Raw genomic sequence first — 18375 nt, forward strand, 5'->3', positions numbered from 1 at the left:
TTGTCAGTCGCAAATTAGCTCGCTGGAATATTCAAATCTCGGAGTCCGCTCGAGCGAAGCTCTTTGAAGCATTTCAATCGCTTCTTCTCGCACCGAAAACATCCAACAGACTATTCCCCTTGAAGATTCTCGCGAACATTTCGACGAACGATCATTCGTATTTAGAGATTTCAATCGTAGTTACCGCGTAGTTTCCACGGATACGATTAACGGTTTACGACGTCACGGGGAAATTTCACGAGCGATCGGAACTCGACAAATTCGCCGCCAATTAATCGAATCGTTGACGACAGCAGTAAAGACGGACAATGAATTAGACACGGCGTCGTGATCCGGTAAAATCAGGCCCGAGGCCACATTATAATAATACGAGAAACGGCCAGGGAGCCACGAGGGTGGCGAAAGAGTACGTATCGAGGCGGACACTCGACACAGCTGTCCAGGAAACGTACTCTCTCTCCTATTGTGTCGGCTAGTACGCGGCCTAACCAACCGTAAACACCGAAAATCTAATTGACGAAATTCAATTCCGCGCCGAAATTCAATGCCGGCCGCGACAGATTATCGCGTCTCTCCGACTGTATACTTTTCCAAAAACTACATCGGAATCGAGCGTACCAATCCGCCATTGATTCGTCACGGGCCGAGGATTCGACGAATCGCCTGAATCGCGTTAAAAGCATTGCTTCTGTCCAAAGCACGCGCGACCAAGCGTTAAGCCGATAATAAGCACGATAGACGCGTCATAATCTCGATATTTCCTAAAAACTTTTTAATATCGCGTAGAAAATGTCGAAACCATTGTCGTATTACCGTTACTAAAGGGTTAACGCTGGTTTTAAATTTACAAGAAGAAGTACGATCAAGCTTTCGATAGTAATACAGCACGCGTTTCAATAGGCGTAACTTCCCGTCGCGTACCTACGATCGTGGTCGTCGATAAATCCTACTAATCTCTGCACACGAATCCTGAGAGAGATTGTCGCGCCTTCGTGTTTTCGAATTTCCATCAAAATGCTCGAATCGCCTTTTCCCCCCTAGCCGGATTCGAAGAGGAGGGGATGTCGTATTAGGCGGGGTGAATTATCGCAGAATCAAAATAATTCGATAGATGGGGTGCCGTGTATTACAAGAGGGGTGACCATTTCTGCACGTTGGGGTGCCAAAACATCCGCCGTAACTCGGTAAAGTATTGTCGAGGAATTCCTCGTTAAAATATTTTCTTCGCTACAATCTCTATCGAGGTCGCTATAACCGTTCGGTATTCGTACATGGTCTGAAACGTATCACGATTTTCTCGTTAGGTGGATGATTAACGACAAAAATGATCATCGAAATCTGTACGAAAGAAAATCTTTCATAAAGCGAGAGACAGAGATAGAGAACCGCCAATACTTTAGCGGTCCGTCAAGATCGTATTTATTCATTTGAGCTAATTTTTTGGGCGTGGAATCGGCTATTAGATTGTCGTGTTGTGCTTTAGGGCATATTGACGCCGTGGCTTGGAAAAAAGTAATCGAGACAGCTGCCAGAACGTCTACGATAGACCGTACACGGTACACCACCCTCTTCTGTACGTAACTTTTGCTCGGTATCGTTCGGAACCGATTCGCAAGAATTTGGCGATTCGCTGGGAAACGTTTTACAAATGAGAGAAGCAGACACGAGGAAGAGCGTATTTAAAATGCAGAAAGGCAAACGGTGGCGTGTCAAGAACCGTCAGGTGGTCGGTTTAAATGACACAATGGCTCAATTCGGGGCGAAAATCCGACGACTAAATCTCCCATTCAAATGCGATCTCAATCCCCTGCGTCAAATGGGACCTAAGTAGCTACTTAGTTGCACATTTGGCTTAAAATTTTCGATAGCCTCTCCCCTCCCCTCACGGCATCCCATCCAGCGATACGTACGATCGTACGAGCGTGTTAGATTCGCGATGCTATCTCTCGGCGCATTTGCGATACGAACGCATCACCGGTACCTGGACGCGTCACGGTAATCTATTTGAAATTCAGTCACCCTTATGGTCGCTATTATGTTACATTCTCTCGCGGAGATCCAACCATCGACACGCGCGTTTTCCTTTCAAACGGAATGATAAAATTGCGATTGTTTTATTAAATAGAAAAGAGCGATTTTGACGCGCGATAAGTGTAGTCTTGTTGATATTTTGATCTTAATAATATCACGTTCTGATTAAAAAGGAATATTCTAATACGAAATAGTTAAAAATGAAAAGGAATTGTTATTAGATGTATAAGGGTACAGTTGATGAAGTTTTGTACTAAATTGTTGTACCAGGAGATGATATAACTGTTAAGAGGAACAGTATCGTCGTCTCGATATTTCAATATTATCGTAAATATCTTAAAAATATTCTGTATTTCGTTCGATGGGATTGAGCTTTGATATAAAAGTTTAAGTTAGAGACAACTGGATAACGTGGCTAATTCAATCGCGTTCAATTAGACCTGCAAAGTGTTTTCTATAAATTTACGGTTAACGAGATTCCAATTCCGTGGTATATAATTACGAACGATCGGGCCGCAAGGGTCCCTCGGTTAGCCGATGCCACCACGGACGAGAATAATTAGTTTTAATTGCCCCAACGAAACTTATCCCTCCCCGTTGACGCATTAAGACCAAAGTTAGACGGGCCACAGGAGGTTTAGGTTTTGCGAAGCGTGAGCAGGTAAGGTATACACGTACTACGTGACACGGTTGGTAAACCCAAAGCTGGCTTTGTTAAGCTCGGATTCTGAGTGCCTTTGATACGTGTACTTGCACGCTAACTAACCAACCTAAGCTATCCACAGCGAGCTCGCGTACGTACGCCAGATGTGCGTGTGTTATACGCTTTTCTATATCGCTTCAAACAGGGACGTCTAGTTCCTGGCTCGCACTTAACAATTTGAAATTTTCTAATAACTTTAGTACTTCGTCGAAATTTAGCATAGATCTCGATCTGTAAATTTCTCCTTTAGAATTGCCAATTAAGAAAACGAACTTCGATTCTGATTAGCTTTGTTCTAAACGATACGCTATAAATACATTTCGATCGTTGAAAATAGAATTTCACGATGAATATACAATTGCTTCTAATTATCCGAGAATGAGGTGACAAAGAAAAGCGAGATAAAATTGATCGAAGCGTTAAAAGTACGGTGTACTCCTAGGAGCCCGATGATTCGACGTCCCTGTCTTTTACCTACGTTACCCTCGGCATCGTCTATACGAGTATGACCTACACGTGCGCGATACATTTTCAACTGGGAATTGAATTTCCTTGGTAATTTTAATGCCATTGTGGCTGAAGGGGTGGAGAGAGGCACCGAGACAGAGGGTAAGGTAACAAACACAACCACAGAGTGTGCATCCCCTAACCACCTCGTAGACGTAAAATTTAGTTGGAGACGAATACGATATCCTTACCATTCCCGCGTGGTTCTCCGCTCGGAATGATTCGAGCGCATGAAATTTAGACATTCCTTTGCTATTCATAGTGTGCCATAAACGAATGAAAGATACACATAATTCCTTTAATGCATTGTTTCTCTTATACGTACTTGTGCACAAACAATTTATGTGGAAATATACGAACGTAACCGTTAAAATGTAATAACAAATATAATATCTTTAAGAGAGTTTCGAAGGAGAAAATAGCGTCCAGGAACTTTATTTTGTCGCGTAAAACAAAAGTGGTGCATTTAATGCTACTTTATTTCCGGTACTTCATTGGAATACGGAAAGTCCCGAGATACAAAGCCAAAGCGCTATAACCACTTAAGGAAGCTTTGACCAAAGTTGCAACAGAATCTGCGTTGTGGAGTAAAGCGGATTTCCCCACCTCAAAGTGCCCCCTGTTATATCTTTATAAATGGAACCACTCCTAGGGTATATGGAAAAGCGACAACCTTTATCACTTACAGGATTTACAATATTATATTTCTGTCGAGAATCGTCGATCATTTCTTTAAAACTTCTTGTTTTGCACTATTCTTTTTCGATAATTTTAGTCAATAAAGAATTTCCATGTCGTGTAAAAATTTCAATATACCTGTTTCAAACATTCAAATTGATATTTCTCATTCGATTGAAAACACGTTAGTATGATACTAACAAATATGCATGATTATTTTGTAAATTAAAAAATCTACCGCTGTATTTTCAAAACTGAATTTAAGTCCTCTTATCATGCTATAATATACGAATATCATTTTCATTCGCAGTTGATAAAACAGAAATCTGTTATATCTTATCTGTGATTTTATTTCTAATATTAGTTCCTACACTCGCCACTCCAAAGCGTACATTTCATTCAACGTATTTCAGCGACAAAAATGATTTTTTAACGATCGGTATTTCAGTTCAGAACGTAACACAAAATTCCATTAAATGCCAGGTCTATTTTATACATTATCTATGGTCTCGCCGAAGTCGTAAACGATGTTTACTGATTGTCATTATTTTCGTCTGTAAATTTTTAATAACTTAAAATATGTTAGAAAAAACATCTGGTATAGATAACAATCAGTTATCCAAAGAAGATTATTTAATTATGCGTGCGAAAGATGCATTACCAATTGACATTTATGCAGCTAAATCCTGGTTAATTACTGCTAGATCGTTGTTTCCTCACAGTGCTAAAGTTCAGGTTAATATTCTTAATGTTTATTGACATCTATACGAAAAGTATTCAATTTATTTTAATTTATATAGTGTGTCATGCGTTATGGCTCATTATATGTCATGCATTCAAATGACATTTTACAAATTATGTCATGAAATTAAATTATTGATATTTTTTTAAGATCTACTGTATAATAACTTTTCAATAATAAATTGTGCTGTTTATTCAATAGTTCGAAGCCTATCGGATCGAGAAGCTTTCAAAAAATGTGAAGGAAGCAGCAAAATGTTTTAGTGAAATGCAAGTCTATGAAATAAATTACATTATATTATAAGAACCATTTGTGCGTAAACAACTGTTTAAATGCAAAAACAGATTTCAGAATTTTCCGGACGATCGCGATATATGGAAGGAAATAGAAGCAGTAACAGCTTGTCTTCGTTTGGAACAATGCGATGCTGAAGCAGAATTTTTATGCCAAATGTTCCAACATATACCGCAAGAACTTCAACATAAATTGCTTGTCATGACTGCTGATCATAGCGAAGATACAATGGAACATTGTAAATTATTACTTCTTTTACTGCGTAGATTTCCTCAAACAATTGCCACTCATGGAGTAAGTATCTTTAGTTAACATGTTTCTAACATTTGTATCTGGTGTTTTAGTTCTTAATCTGTTACATTTTTAGCCACGTTTAGTAGAAACTCTTCTTACCGCGGAGAAACATAGTCATCCAGGATGTGCGGTAAACGGATACAGAAAATTATTAACCTGTGACGCACTACCTCTCCTTGGTACTGCGCCGGTAGTATTAAATCCAAGGCTTAGCTTGAGATTACTTTGTAAAGCGATAGAATTTTATTTGACATACATACAGCAGCCGCAAGATAATCAGATTCAACAACCCTGGGATAGACTGTTTCAAGTTGTAGAATTAATAGGGAAAAAGTTAGGATGGGAATTAAGTAGTTTATTTTCTATGACTTGGAACAGAGAAGCATATTGCGAAAGATTGCACCAATATGCTGTTACACATTCTGCTAATTTATGCGAGGAAGTGGTAGCTAGACAGCTATTAATGTGTACTGTTGCAGTATTACTAAGAATATTAAATGAACATACTGTACTGATTAATAATGATGAAACCATGTATTGTTTGGTAGAAGCATTCGCAGAATGCGTACATTCACCCACAGGTGAAGTGTAATATGTAATAATCTGTAACTTTACTTTAATCTATAATTTCATTATTTTTGTTATAATTAGAACCCAAATTGAAGAAACGGAAAAGGGAAGATAATGGAGGAATCGTAATAACTAGCGATGGGGATTACAGCGGTAATGGATTGGCATTAAACGTGAAGTTATGGGACTTGTTACATAGTAGTGATTATTTACAAAGAGAAGTCGGGAAGCTAAGTCAACAACTCCGATTAGACTCGTGGCTAAATTCTTTTTTAACAGATTTAGCCATGTATAAGGGTTTACACCACGAAGTGTTACCAAGATTATCTCAAGAACCAGCTAATTTATCTGTTCACCTTCGTTTAGCAAGCACATGTTTCTTCTTAAAAGATTATAAGGTACACAATGTATTTTCATATTTTTATACTTTATTTGTACTTAAAAATATGCCTAAATACATCATATTTCTTTTTCTAGGCAATGTTAGAGTATATAGTATTAGTAGTTACTGCATTACCTTCGGTTTGTAGTAAAGTATCTCACAATTTAACTGTTCCATGTGGAAGACACTTACATTATTTGACGCTTGCACGTTTTCCTGTTATACAGTATTGTTGCAGATTATTGCTTCTAGCAATAAAGGTAATTATAATGTTATGATTAAAAACGTTTTTCATTCTGTTATTATATCTGTACCATAGGAAAATTTCTCTATACCTGGTGCTGTTGGAGATTTAGCTATAGGACATGCATTAGTTCTAATGCAAATTGATTGGCCGCAAGAAGCTAGTGCTTTATCCACAATTACGGAAAGGATTATTAATCGTGGAACTTTTTCTTACCCATTATTTCAGGCTTATATTATATGTGTAGATATTTTAGAAGAGTTAACATATTTATGGACAGAACATGGAGGTGGTGTATCTTTAGATATAGCTACAGGATCAGGGATTCTACAAAGTAAGTTATTTTATAAATTACACCATACATATCTTTATTTTTATTTATAATATGACTATATAAAAATATTTTATAGATCGACGTATTACTACTCGTGGAGCAGATAAAGGAGTCCGCGAGGAAGTAAAACAAGCAATGCGTCGACAAGCAGCTCGAGATGGCATCGATCCGTTAGATGAATTGTTACAAAAGTTTATTATCAATGAAAAAACAGCCATATTACACAGTTTAATTATTCAATAAATCAATTTAACCTTATTTTCATTAATTAATTTAATATATAGTTTTAATGAAATCATTATATAATTTTTTATTTTGAGATATACACATGATTTTCTTAAGCCAACTTTAATATTTTATGTACATATTACATTATGTTAAAAGAAACAAAATTTTATTAACAATATCTGAATATCTGTTCTAGTTTTTACATGCGTCGTAGGTAATGAGTACTTTCAATTGTACCGGAATAATGATACCTTATCTAATCCCAACAAGCCACCTTTAAATGTAAATATATAAACATTATGATTTTGTTGATGATACAATTGAGTCATAAAGTTTATATACAAATATTTGTGACTATCCGTACTATACTGAATAATATGAAAAATTAATAAAACGTAAATATCTTATTAATTAGGCAGCTAAATTAATAAGGCTGTTAAGGATTATACAAATTTCAAATTATAAAAATGAATAGATGTAAATATTCCGGGTTTAATATATTGCATTCTATCTAATGTAGACATTCAATTGAAGAGCGATTAGGAATAATACTTTAATACCAGGCATGAAAGAAGCTATCTGGCTAAAATCTGGACCTGAAACTAATTGTGTATGAAGATCTAAACCTCCAGTATAGTTTCCACTTTGTATCATCTGTGATATTTGATGTAATCCTTGTAAAGAATTCTGTGACAGCTATAATAAGACGTACACAATAAATATATTTTTCTTTTTTTTTTTTTTAAATCGATAGTAGCACAGTGCAAAGAGATATACATACCTTATTCTCTCTAAGGCAATCGTATAAAACTTCGAGTTTTCTGGATACATCTGCTATTTTGCGTTTAATTTGCTGAACAAAATGAAAAATATTGGTAATTTTGACTGTAATATAATAAAATATATTATTCCTATAAATACGAAGAATCATCTTACTGGATTCTTGGCGTTTTCAAAGCACTGATTTTTTAATTTATCGAATACTGTTTTTAAGTGCATATGCTGTTCCGGAATCGGTGGTTTTGGCTTCTCCGGTTCCGGTGTTCTGGCAATTGCGACCGGTGGTGTAGGTTCCATTAGTTTAGCATATTGAGCAGTCATATTTGGAATATTCTGACTAATATTGGATTGATTTGGAATATTCTGATGATATTGTTGCGGGTTGTAAGATGATTGCGTATCCGGATAAAATTTGTCGTGTTGCAATACCTAGAGAAGAAAAAAGAGGTAGAAAATAATGATATTTTATTAGTTAACAGAAACTTTAATTATGATCCTTACATTCGGTTCGGGTTGCGGTTGGGTTCCACTTAATGGATGTAAAATCGGGTTTTGTGGCTGATAATCTTGTTTTGACTGCAGAAAATGTAATATTATGATATATTTAGAAAGCAATATCTTCATATACTAACTGCAATAACAAAATGGTACGCATGAATCGTAAAATGTAATATCCCACGACTACAATGTTTGTATAAAGCAGTTGGAAACGTCCTTGTATTTCACACTGTCACATTAGTTAATATAATCACAGGAAATTGTTATTCGCAATTTACTAAATCGAATTTAAGAGATACTTAAGGGGAATAAACATATTTTGCTTAAAAAGAAATAGCAATGATGAAACAGTATAAACAACACTCAATCTTTTTTAGGTGTCTACCTTAAAATTCATATTCTTCGAATATTTTGCTTTCCACTTCCTGGTACCAGCATGATCCGCAGACATTTCATTTTTGTTGCATAATGCTAGTACTGGCTATATTATTTAAATGTATATATACATATATATATATATATATATATAATGAGGATAAAGTTATACATAATAACTAATTACTCACTATTTTTCAGGCGCACTTGTATAAAAAAGATACGAAGCTATTTACCTGTATCCTAGAGGGTTTTGCAGCAGGTGGATCGTTCCACCCAGCAGGCTGTACCGGTGCTTGATAGATGTTTGAGCGATCCATTGGTGGCTGATTTTCGCTTCCATACATTTGAGTCTGCTGAGTTGGTTGCATTCTAATTGGTTCATACATTTGACTTTGCGGTGGATTTTGCAGTGGCGACAGTACACTAAGTTGAACTGGCTTAAAAGTTTCTGTTTCTTTAACATTTGATACGAGATTTTGTCCGGAGTACGTGTTCGTCGGCATAGGAACTTGTGGTTGATACATATTTGATGAAGAATAGCCTGATACTGGAGGAATTTGTTGATATGACGATGTTTGTTGAGGAAAACCAGTTTGTCCGTATGTTGAAGTAGATTTAACAGACGGATCTATTATATATTTTGATCTCGCTGGAGGTCCGGCGCTAGGTGGTCGAGATCCGATTCCGCTTGATGCACTTGAGGGAGGTGGTGGTGGAAGTGATTGAGAAACGGATGTTGAAGTGTAAGAATGAGATATTTGATCATATGGCATAGATGGTATAGGTGGCATAGGTTGCATAGATTGTACAGGTTGCATTGGTTGTACATGTGGTTGAAGCGGAGATATTCCAAACGTTTGTTGTTGCTGTTGAGTATTGAATTGATTTGGGGGAGGTGCGAAAGATTGTTTCGTTGGAGCAGCAATGTTTGAATCGAAAAAGGGTCTTGTTGGTCCGGTAGACAGTGGATTTTGTACACCTTGTACGCCAGTTACAGATCTTCTGGTTCGATCGTAATAAGTTTGCATTGCTGGTGCTTTTGGCACGACTTTCGATTCTTCAATATAACCTAAAGCTCGCATCAGGCGATCTTTTAACATTACGACTTTTTCATCTTGACTATTTCCTAAATAATTTAGTGCAGAATCGAGATCTCCTTCGGCCGCTAACATATCAGCATAACGAGACAAAACGTTGGCAATTTTTCCTTCTATTTGTACGTTTTTAATATTTTGCGTTTCTAATGCTTTCTGCATTATAACTACTAGTTCTACTATTTCCTGAATTTCAACATTGGAAGATTCAACCATTTTATTCAAATTACCAGAACAAATATAACAAATTTGAGCTTGTTCTTTGAGTGTTACATTGTCAGATGATGCCAAACGATCTCCAAGCATGTCTATAAAATCAAAGGGACAGAATTGAGAATTATATATCTTAATATCTCATTGTCACAATGCGTGCATTATAATACGATACGTACCGCACAAAGCAGATCGTTCTTGTGAATTGGAATGAATAAATATTCCAATCAATACTTCTTTCCAGCAATTTATATCAGCATTGTTAACAACATCAGCCCAATTTTCACTAACTAATGAATTGATAAGAGAATTGAGAGCTCCAGAATGTTCTGAAAAGTATCTGTACTGGGTACGTGCTAACAAATCAGGTCCAGCAGCCATTGAAAGAATGACCGCATCTGCGTACCTTTTATTTGCAAAGCACAACGACACAGCAGCTTCTATATTTCCTAAGAGGATTGCTTGAGTTATAAGCCCATCCTCATCTGCAAAATTACGTTATCTAATGTAATGAAAATTTAGGAAATGAAGTTCCTTATATGTAACTATAAAATTACCATCTGATACATTTATTTGAATGTTTTTATTTTTTGCAGCAGTTATTGACGTTTTCTTAGATTCTTGTGCGATAGCATCAAACACCATGCTCCCATCAATAACGTTTCCATTAAGTACCTAAATGAAGGGTAGTTTCTGTTATGTAATAATACTGTGAAAATTCTTCAAGTAATATAAAATTAAACTTACGTTATTCAAGTTACCAACTCCTTCTGTAATACTATTAACATCTTCTTGTGAAACGAGTTGATTTAATTTATTATTCATTGTTTCTATGTTATAACCAAGTAAATTCAATATATTCTTTGTCACATTTTCACTAAAATATGCCCCCACACAATTCCATATCTTTTTTCTATATATATCAGTAGTATTGTCAACTTTCCCTTTGCAATAATCACTATATTGCTCACTTTTAAGGACTTCCTCCAACTCATTTGAACGTTGAATTAATTCTGGTTGTGTAACCACTTGTGATATTATCACTCTTTTGTTTGAATTTGGAGGTAAATTAGGATCTACAGGTCCATTTTCAAATATTATCAATTTACCACCAAACTAAAAAAAAGTTCATGATTCTTATAATAGAAATTTAAAACTGTAATATATAAAAATCGATAAATATTACATATTTTAAAAACAGATGCTTACACCAAAGGATGCTCCAAATGGCCTTTTTAACCATTTTGGAGCTTTTGTCAAGGTGACTGCTGGTTCTGTCTGTACAGGAGGTGGTGCATGCGTGAAAGGATCCATTCCAGGGAAGGAATCTACAATTTTGTTAGATGTTTCTGCTGACATTTGTTGTTGTCCTCCCAATAAAGAGTAAACTACTGCATGTCCATCAAAGCTAGATCCCACAACTAGCCCAGGATGTCTTGGACACCATGAGACATCAAAAATCCATTGATTTGTTTGTGCTAATTCACAAATTACCTCACCATTCTGTACGATAAAGGAATATAAATATATAAACAAGAAATAAATTATATACATGTATTCGTAAACATACTCCTTTTAGACTTACTGGTGCATCTGAGTTAGGATTCCAACATAGTATCCTATTATCTTTGGCACAACTTAAGAGTAAATCTGAATCATGCGGATTCCATGCAATTGATAAGACACCACGTTGGTGATTTTGGAATGTTTTCAAGGGTGATGTTGCAAATCTCAAATCCCATAATTCAATTATAGGAGCCTGATCATCTTCTGATGCTAAGCACAACTGTGTTGCAACATCTGGATGCCACTGAACTACTTTCCATCTTACCTGTATGTATATATAAATGTACAAATGATACAAAAGTATTACAAAATATAGAGTAAGTAAAATTACCTTTGTATTTGTATCTGTTAAGTTGATAATTGGCTCATTTTTTCTCAAATCCCATATAGTACATCGTTGTGAAAACGTGGAAGCAAGGATATGTTGCACTGTAAGAAAAAATAAAAATTAAAGATATAAATATATTAGCAGATTAAACATTATGAGATACCTTGCTTGTTCCAAGCAATGTGTTGGACATCTTCTAATGGTTGACTTCTGACTCCAGGAGTCATGGGAGAATTTGTGTTAACAATATCCCATATATAAATTTCATTTTCTGTTGCACCAGTTGCTAACAAATTTGCTTGAAAGGGATTAAAATCAAGTGCTCTAACTGGACCTGTATGTCTGTCTGTTTTACTTATCAAGTAATTATTATCATTAGCTAACATTTTGGCAGCTGAATAAATCTTTATAATGCCATAATCACAGCCTCCGACAATTATACCAGCTGGATTATTACCATATGAACCCCATATTATTTTATGAAATCTAAAATTTTTATACATTTATGAAGTATTGTCATCTATCTGATATACAAGTGCAAATATAATTTATCTCCAACCTATGGTCACTTGCAACACTGATCTTAAGCTCCAAATCATATCCAGGTTGTTGTAAGTTTAAGGAATATAAATCCAAGCTCGCAGATGTGTTAAAACTTGCATCAAGTTGTTGAGCTGCAGTTCCTGCAGCCAATAATATAGGATGCTGAGCCGGTGGTGACCATGCTACATTGACAGTCTTGAGTAACTCTTTAATCTTCATCCTTGGGTCCCTAAGAAATAAATTATTTATATTTATTACCTGTATATAAATGGTATTTCAGTAAATCTTCTGTGTACAATTAAAAAATAATACACAGCGATATATTGTAGTGTAACATAGATATATATTTACTTAATTATACTTCACTATGAAAGTATTTAAATCTTAAGTAAATAAACTTATATAAAAACATTAATAGAAACATTTAAGAGCAAATTTATTTAAGAAAAATCATATATTTCCTCAAGATTTTACTTTCATCATGTAAATGAGTTATTAATAAGATACGCTTTGAATTAATTATACTATTGTAATGCAAATTTTATAAGCATAAATAATAATACTATAAATGCATTATATTCGATTCGTCGGTTCAGCTCCCTACTACTATTAAATTGCAGCACGTGTACATTAATGCTCTACAGTTAATTTTTAATTTCAGATAGAGTAGGGAATATATAATTTATTTAAATAATATTTTCTTACCTTAATATATCGAATTAACAGTAATTAAGTGTATTTTACAGAAATAAATCCCTAACGTCAAACAAGTAGCAATCACCCGTCAACTTCTTCCAACGTGGCGAACCATACGTTCAGAATAGTGCTGACCTCTTTGGTATTCGTGATAAACATACAGTTTGCTCTTTTTCACTTCTATCGAGTATAATAGAGGAGAAATAGACAGATATTTCTTCCACGTAGAATATTCTATATTATGTGTTCTTTCATAATAATCCTAATGTAATTACAGTCTATAATTGTATACAAGTACGAAAGATCTAATGAATTCTCATTCTAGATGGAACAGTTCATTCGAGTAGACCGTACGAGATTTCCTTAAATGTATATATTTATCACATTGACAATTTGAAAAATTTAAGCAAATATATGTGTATACAATGTATTTAATATTATAATTGTAATTTATTCATTATCATCTTCTTTCATCCTCGTTACTGTCTTTTTAATTGACATTTAACCTAAGAATTAATAATTAACAAATCTACATACGTAGTTTTATTTGACATTTAGTCTTTTTAAGCTTATTTGTATTTCCCAAATTGTATAAACCATCGATTTATGATCAGAAATATAAAATATATGAAGAGATACATTGTATATGAAATTGAACGTACATATAATTTATATAATACACAATTTTTGCATAAGAAATAAGTAATACATTCAATAGACGTAACTCTTCTTACAGATATAAAATACCAAATCCGTCAGTCACATTGTACTTTTCTTTTTTTAAATTATTATTTTTTTTTTTTCTTTTAAACGCGTTTAATTGAAGATGCGGGGTTACAAAGTGTTTTGATACAACACTGCGTTATTCATAGCGTCCTAGCTCCTTGGAATTCATTCCAGTCGTCGAATCTGTGGCAGCATGCAAGCAATACAAATTTCTGTGCGTTATTTTAGTTCAATAGAATAGTACCCATTGACAGTGAGATAATTTTTTATTTCATGAAAAAGTAGTGTTTATCGTATAGAAATAACGACAGGAATCATCTTCTCGATGTCATATATGTATTTGTGAGGTACATACATATGTACACATATCTGAAATCATTTCAGCGCATTCCGTGTACTCCACCGCTAAAACTCGTGATGCGTTTTTGATTCGAATTCAGGTAAACTATAAAATTGATTACAAACCTTGAAGACTGTATTTTCTTCTTAGTTTCACTTTCATTGTAATTTGTGCAATGATAAAGTAAATGGAACTTTTCTTTATAGAAATTACTTAAATAATAGCACGAACATTTATCCTGACTTTCGTAATGTTCTCCAGTTCAAGGTAGACATCGTAATTACTTTTCACGATGACCTGCGATGAAAAGTATATTATAACGGAAGTGCGACTTCAACGATAACAGTTAACTATACCATAATGACATAGATGTGTAGTTATTTTCAAAATTAGTTAAGTTTAGCGTTCTCTCAACGAGGATCACGATGTGGCCACGACTGAGAAAGTCTTGTCGCGCGTGGTCAATCATTCTCTCGATTGCTCTTTTGATGGGAATATTCTTCGTTTGGCCACGGAAAAGGCGAGAGGACGAAGATTCTCCTAACGATTACGTTTCGCTTCGGTAAGTGATTACGAAAATGAAAATTCGTAATTAAAATTCTTGAAAACATCATTAAAAAAGAACATTATTGTTTCTTTCTGAGAAATAATTAGAATAGAATATTAACGATAGCTTTAATCACTGTAGATGATTTTACCAATTTCAATACTGTAATTCCGTTCTGCACCTTCTTTTCATTCTCAGGCTTTTAGACAATCAAAGAGATTACATAGATCGTAAAGGAGTACATGTAGTAGTAGGACATTATATTGGAGATTCCGTAGATCCAATGAAAACTCCGAATATTACGAAAGGTAAATTACGAAATACGTAATAATTTGCACTTAATAGCAATGAATTTTGTTATATCTTCTATTTCTCATTAATAGATCTCATTAACAAAAATATGTTTGATCCACGACCGTTTGAGGGAAAGAATGGCAATCCGGTTCTTGTACCGGCGAAAGACTTTTATAAAATGCAGCAGCTTTTTCAAATCAATCGATTTAATTTGATGGCTAGTGATAGAATACCATTGAATCGATCTCTACCAGATGTTAGAAGAAAAGGGTAATGTGTTTATTGGATATTTATCTTATCTATAACATATCAGCAGTAGGTAATTTACCGATTGCAGGTGCATAACACGATATATGAACGTAGGTAACTTACCGAAAACGTCGATAATTATCGTCTTCCATAACGAAGCTTGGAGTACGTTACTCAGGACTGTATATAGCGTAATTAATAGATCGCCAAGGCATTTGTTAGAAGAAATTATTCTCGTTGATGACAATAGCGATAGAGGTAAGCAAATAATATCTTTTATTAATACTCTTTCTTTGTACATGCTTTAAAAAACAAATTTCTTGTTTGTTAGATTTTTTGAAGGACGCGTTAGATGAACATGTAAAGAATTTAAAAGTTTCCACTAAGGTTCTTCGTTCCAGGAAACGTATAGGATTAGTGAATGCGAGGCTTCTAGGTGCCAATAGAGCCAAAGGGGAAGTCCTCACATTCCTTGACGCACATTGCGAATGCACGGTTGGTAGGTAAGCTCTTTTGTTAATATTTTTATGATAAATACAGCATTACATACACGATAAAACGATATATTTTTTATTACGACGTTTACATCAATATGTTTTAGGATGGTTGGAACCCTTGCTTGAAGCGGTTGCTAAGAATAGAACAAGGGTGGTATCGCCTGTTATCGATATAATAAATGACGATACTTTCAGTTATACACGGTGAGATATAATTACGTTCACCATCTTTTGGCAACTAAATAAATAACGATATAATATCGTAGGTCTTTTGAGTTACACTGGGGCGCGTTTAATTGGGATTTGCACTTTCGCTGGCTAACGTTAAACGGTCGATTGTTGAAAGAGAGGCGTGAAAATATCGTCGAACCATTCAGAACACCCGCCATGGCTGGAGGATTGTTCTCTATGAATCGAAATTACTTTTTTGAACTAGGCAGTTACGACGATCAAATGAAAATTTGGGGTGGTGAAAATTTGGAATTATCTTTTCGAGTATGGCAATGCGGCGGTAGCATCGAGATTGCCCCCTGCTCTCATGTGGGGCATCTCTTTCGAAAATCCTCACCTTATACGTTCCCAGGCGGTGTCGGAGAGATTCTATATGGGAATCTCGCTAGAGTAGCCTTGGTTTGGATGGACGAATGGGCAGAATTTTATTTTAAATTTAACACAGGTAATCAAACTTTCTTTAAAAGATTGTTTCACAAATGAATTAAGCGTTCCCTGTACGTTTCCTTTCAGAGGCAGCTAGATTAAGAGACAAACAACCAGTTCGAGGTAGATTGGAATTACGTAAGAGGCTACGATGCAAGAACTTTGAGTGGTATTTGAATAATATATGGCCAGAACACTTCTTTCCGAAAGACGACCGTTTCTTTGGACGGGTAGATCTAAATTTAAAATTATTATTAAATAAAAAGATTAAACGTTAAATCATCGTAATAAGTATTCATGTATTTTGATTACGATATATTTCAGATTTTGCATATTTCATCGAACAAATGCATTATGCGACCAACCGCGAAAGGGACGTATTCTCAACCCTCGGGATATGCAGTCCTTGAAACGTGCCTTCCACGACCAATACTTAGTCAAATGTTTGTGATGACGACGGATGGAATTATAATGACCGATGAGAGCGTCTGCTTGGATGCACCCGACCATGACACCCAGCACAAGACACCAAAGGTTAAGATAATGGCGTGTAGCGGCCACAGTAGACAAAAATGGCGATATGACGAACAAGTGTGTTTCGAATTTTTATCTGTATTCGTTTATAAACTTTAGATAAATTCTGAATTTTTATTTTGTCCTTTTTAGTCAAAGACTTTTGTGCACGTATCTTCCGGAATGTGTTTGCAATCAAAGAACGACGAGGATCCTGTGATAGCAGCTTGTACAGAAAACATCGATCAGAAATGGTCATTGGAATCAATTCCTTGGAAATAATAACACCAGTATTTTCTTACATCGAACGCTATCTTAAAACACAATATATTTGTAAAGATCATTTCTAATGGAATTTTTACTTTCGTATACTTGCGGCTATTTCTACAGGAAATATTTGTAAATAAATGTATGGCTGGCTCTTTTATAAAAATTGTTCATATTTATAAAAAAGAACTATCCGATACATTCGATTTATGAACTTTGGCGTCATCTTGATTAAACGCGTGTCGCACACATTCTTCCAGGCTAATATAGAAGTTTCTTAAATAGGTAATACGTCATTGTCAATTCCGGAGAAGATGCTGTCCGTAGTCGGTGATTCATCGAACCACTAAGGCTACACGTGACGAATCATCTTTATCGTCAATCTTACGAAGGTTGCGTTGTCCTCAAGATTACGCGAATTTTGCATTTACGGTATCAAGGCGCACTTTAAATATATCTAGACGGAAAATACCTATTTACATGGACAAGTGGTCCCACGAATATCCTAAATTTATCAAATTTCATTTCATCTCTATCTATATCGTGGCTATTTATTTTTTACCAAAAAAGTTCTCCACGAAAGCGACCAACGTCGAGTAGAATAGGTTTTCTAGAGAGGCGTTTTAAGCGTCGTTTCGAGTAGAACAATCAGAATTCGTACCAATAGTCTGGTTGGCGTAGTTTAACGATATGTGGGTCAAAGTCATGTCCTCGGCGAGGCCAAGAAGCCACTTAGCTCGAAGCGGCCTAGTCTCCCTGTTCGTTACGATCACCTCCAGGCCAAGTTTGGTTGAGATGAGCGAGTCTTTATTTATGGACCGGTATCGTTAATCCATACGAGTCCCTTCTTCGAATTCGTCAATTCGCATTCACAGACACGAAGTCGTGCGATTCGATTATCATTCGGTGGAAGCAATGATTCTCCCATGTCCACCGAAATTTGACATAGTCTTTATCTTTATATTTTTATAATGCTTATATTCCAGGTAAAAAAAATTGTACGTTACGCGTATATTAACGAATAAACGATAAAACTAGAAAGGAGATCTTGAAGAATTGGCGAACAAAGAACGGAAAAATCAAGACGAAGATTCAGATGCATCGACCATATGATCGCGAGCATGTTCGGAAAAACTTGAACTTTCGACTCGTCTGATCTACGCATCTACCGTTACTTTGCAA

General features: G+C 35.3%; 3 protein-coding genes across 6 annotated transcripts; 2 read left to right on the forward strand and 1 right to left on the reverse strand.

Annotated features, from left to right (window-relative positions):
* The first annotated feature begins 4348 nt into the window (after positions 1 to 4348).
* On the forward strand, positions 4349 to 7037 carry LOC100650476 (integrator complex subunit 10). 2 transcript variants are annotated; one of them, XM_003394223.4, is made up of 8 exons: positions 4349 to 4654; positions 4863 to 4930; positions 5006 to 5249; positions 5323 to 5830; positions 5901 to 6217; positions 6297 to 6461; positions 6521 to 6779; positions 6856 to 7037. In XM_003394223.4, the coding sequence occupies exons 1-8, from the start codon at positions 4499 to 4501 to the stop codon at positions 7020 to 7022; spliced, it is 1884 nt and encodes a 627-aa protein (XP_003394271.1). In that variant the 5' UTR covers positions 4349 to 4498; the 3' UTR covers positions 7023 to 7037. The 2 variants fall into 2 exon arrangements, with proteins under 2 accessions (XP_003394271.1, XP_048260684.1); XM_048404727.1 differs by lacking the exon at positions 4349 to 4654 and having other exon boundaries at positions 4880 to 4930; positions 5013 to 5249.
* Positions 6797 to 13268, reverse strand: LOC100650237 (protein transport protein Sec31A). 2 transcript variants are annotated; one of them, XM_012320723.3, is made up of 14 exons: positions 13113 to 13268; positions 12424 to 12636; positions 12028 to 12350; positions 11868 to 11965; positions 11556 to 11801; positions 11180 to 11473; positions 10718 to 11086; positions 10528 to 10645; positions 10150 to 10455; positions 8897 to 10065; positions 8289 to 8363; positions 7944 to 8216; positions 7789 to 7860; positions 6797 to 7703 (listed from the first exon to the last, which is right to left on the reverse strand). In XM_012320723.3, the coding sequence occupies exons 2-14, from the start codon at positions 12624 to 12626 to the stop codon at positions 7515 to 7517; spliced, it is 3735 nt and encodes a 1244-aa protein (XP_012176113.1). In that variant the 5' UTR covers positions 12627 to 12636; positions 13113 to 13268; the 3' UTR covers positions 6797 to 7514. The 2 variants fall into 2 exon arrangements, with proteins under 2 accessions (XP_012176113.1, XP_048260683.1); XM_048404726.1 differs by lacking the exons at positions 6797 to 7703; positions 7789 to 7860; positions 7944 to 8216; positions 8289 to 8363 and adding an exon at positions 8370 to 8766.
* Positions 13269 to 13955: 687 nt separating this feature from the next.
* On the forward strand, positions 13956 to 17359 carry LOC100650112 (polypeptide N-acetylgalactosaminyltransferase 13). 2 transcript variants are annotated; one of them, XM_048404728.1, is made up of 11 exons: positions 13956 to 14269; positions 14376 to 14731; positions 14915 to 15024; positions 15100 to 15280; positions 15348 to 15517; positions 15591 to 15758; positions 15861 to 15960; positions 16023 to 16432; positions 16501 to 16643; positions 16738 to 17004; positions 17080 to 17359. In XM_048404728.1, exons 2-11 carry the CDS (start codon positions 14595 to 14597, stop codon positions 17206 to 17208), a joined length of 1815 nt encoding a protein of 604 aa, XP_048260685.1. In that variant the 5' UTR covers positions 13956 to 14269; positions 14376 to 14594; the 3' UTR covers positions 17209 to 17359. The 2 variants fall into 2 exon arrangements, with proteins under 2 accessions (XP_048260685.1, XP_020724349.2); XM_020868690.2 differs by having other exon boundaries at positions 14431 to 14731.
* Positions 17360 to 18375: the final 1016 nt, after the last annotated feature.

This window comes from Bombus terrestris, chromosome 3, assembly GCF_910591885.1.
Source record: "Bombus terrestris chromosome 3, iyBomTerr1.2, whole genome shotgun sequence".
Taxonomy (NCBI): domain Eukaryota; kingdom Metazoa; phylum Arthropoda; class Insecta; order Hymenoptera; family Apidae; genus Bombus; species Bombus terrestris.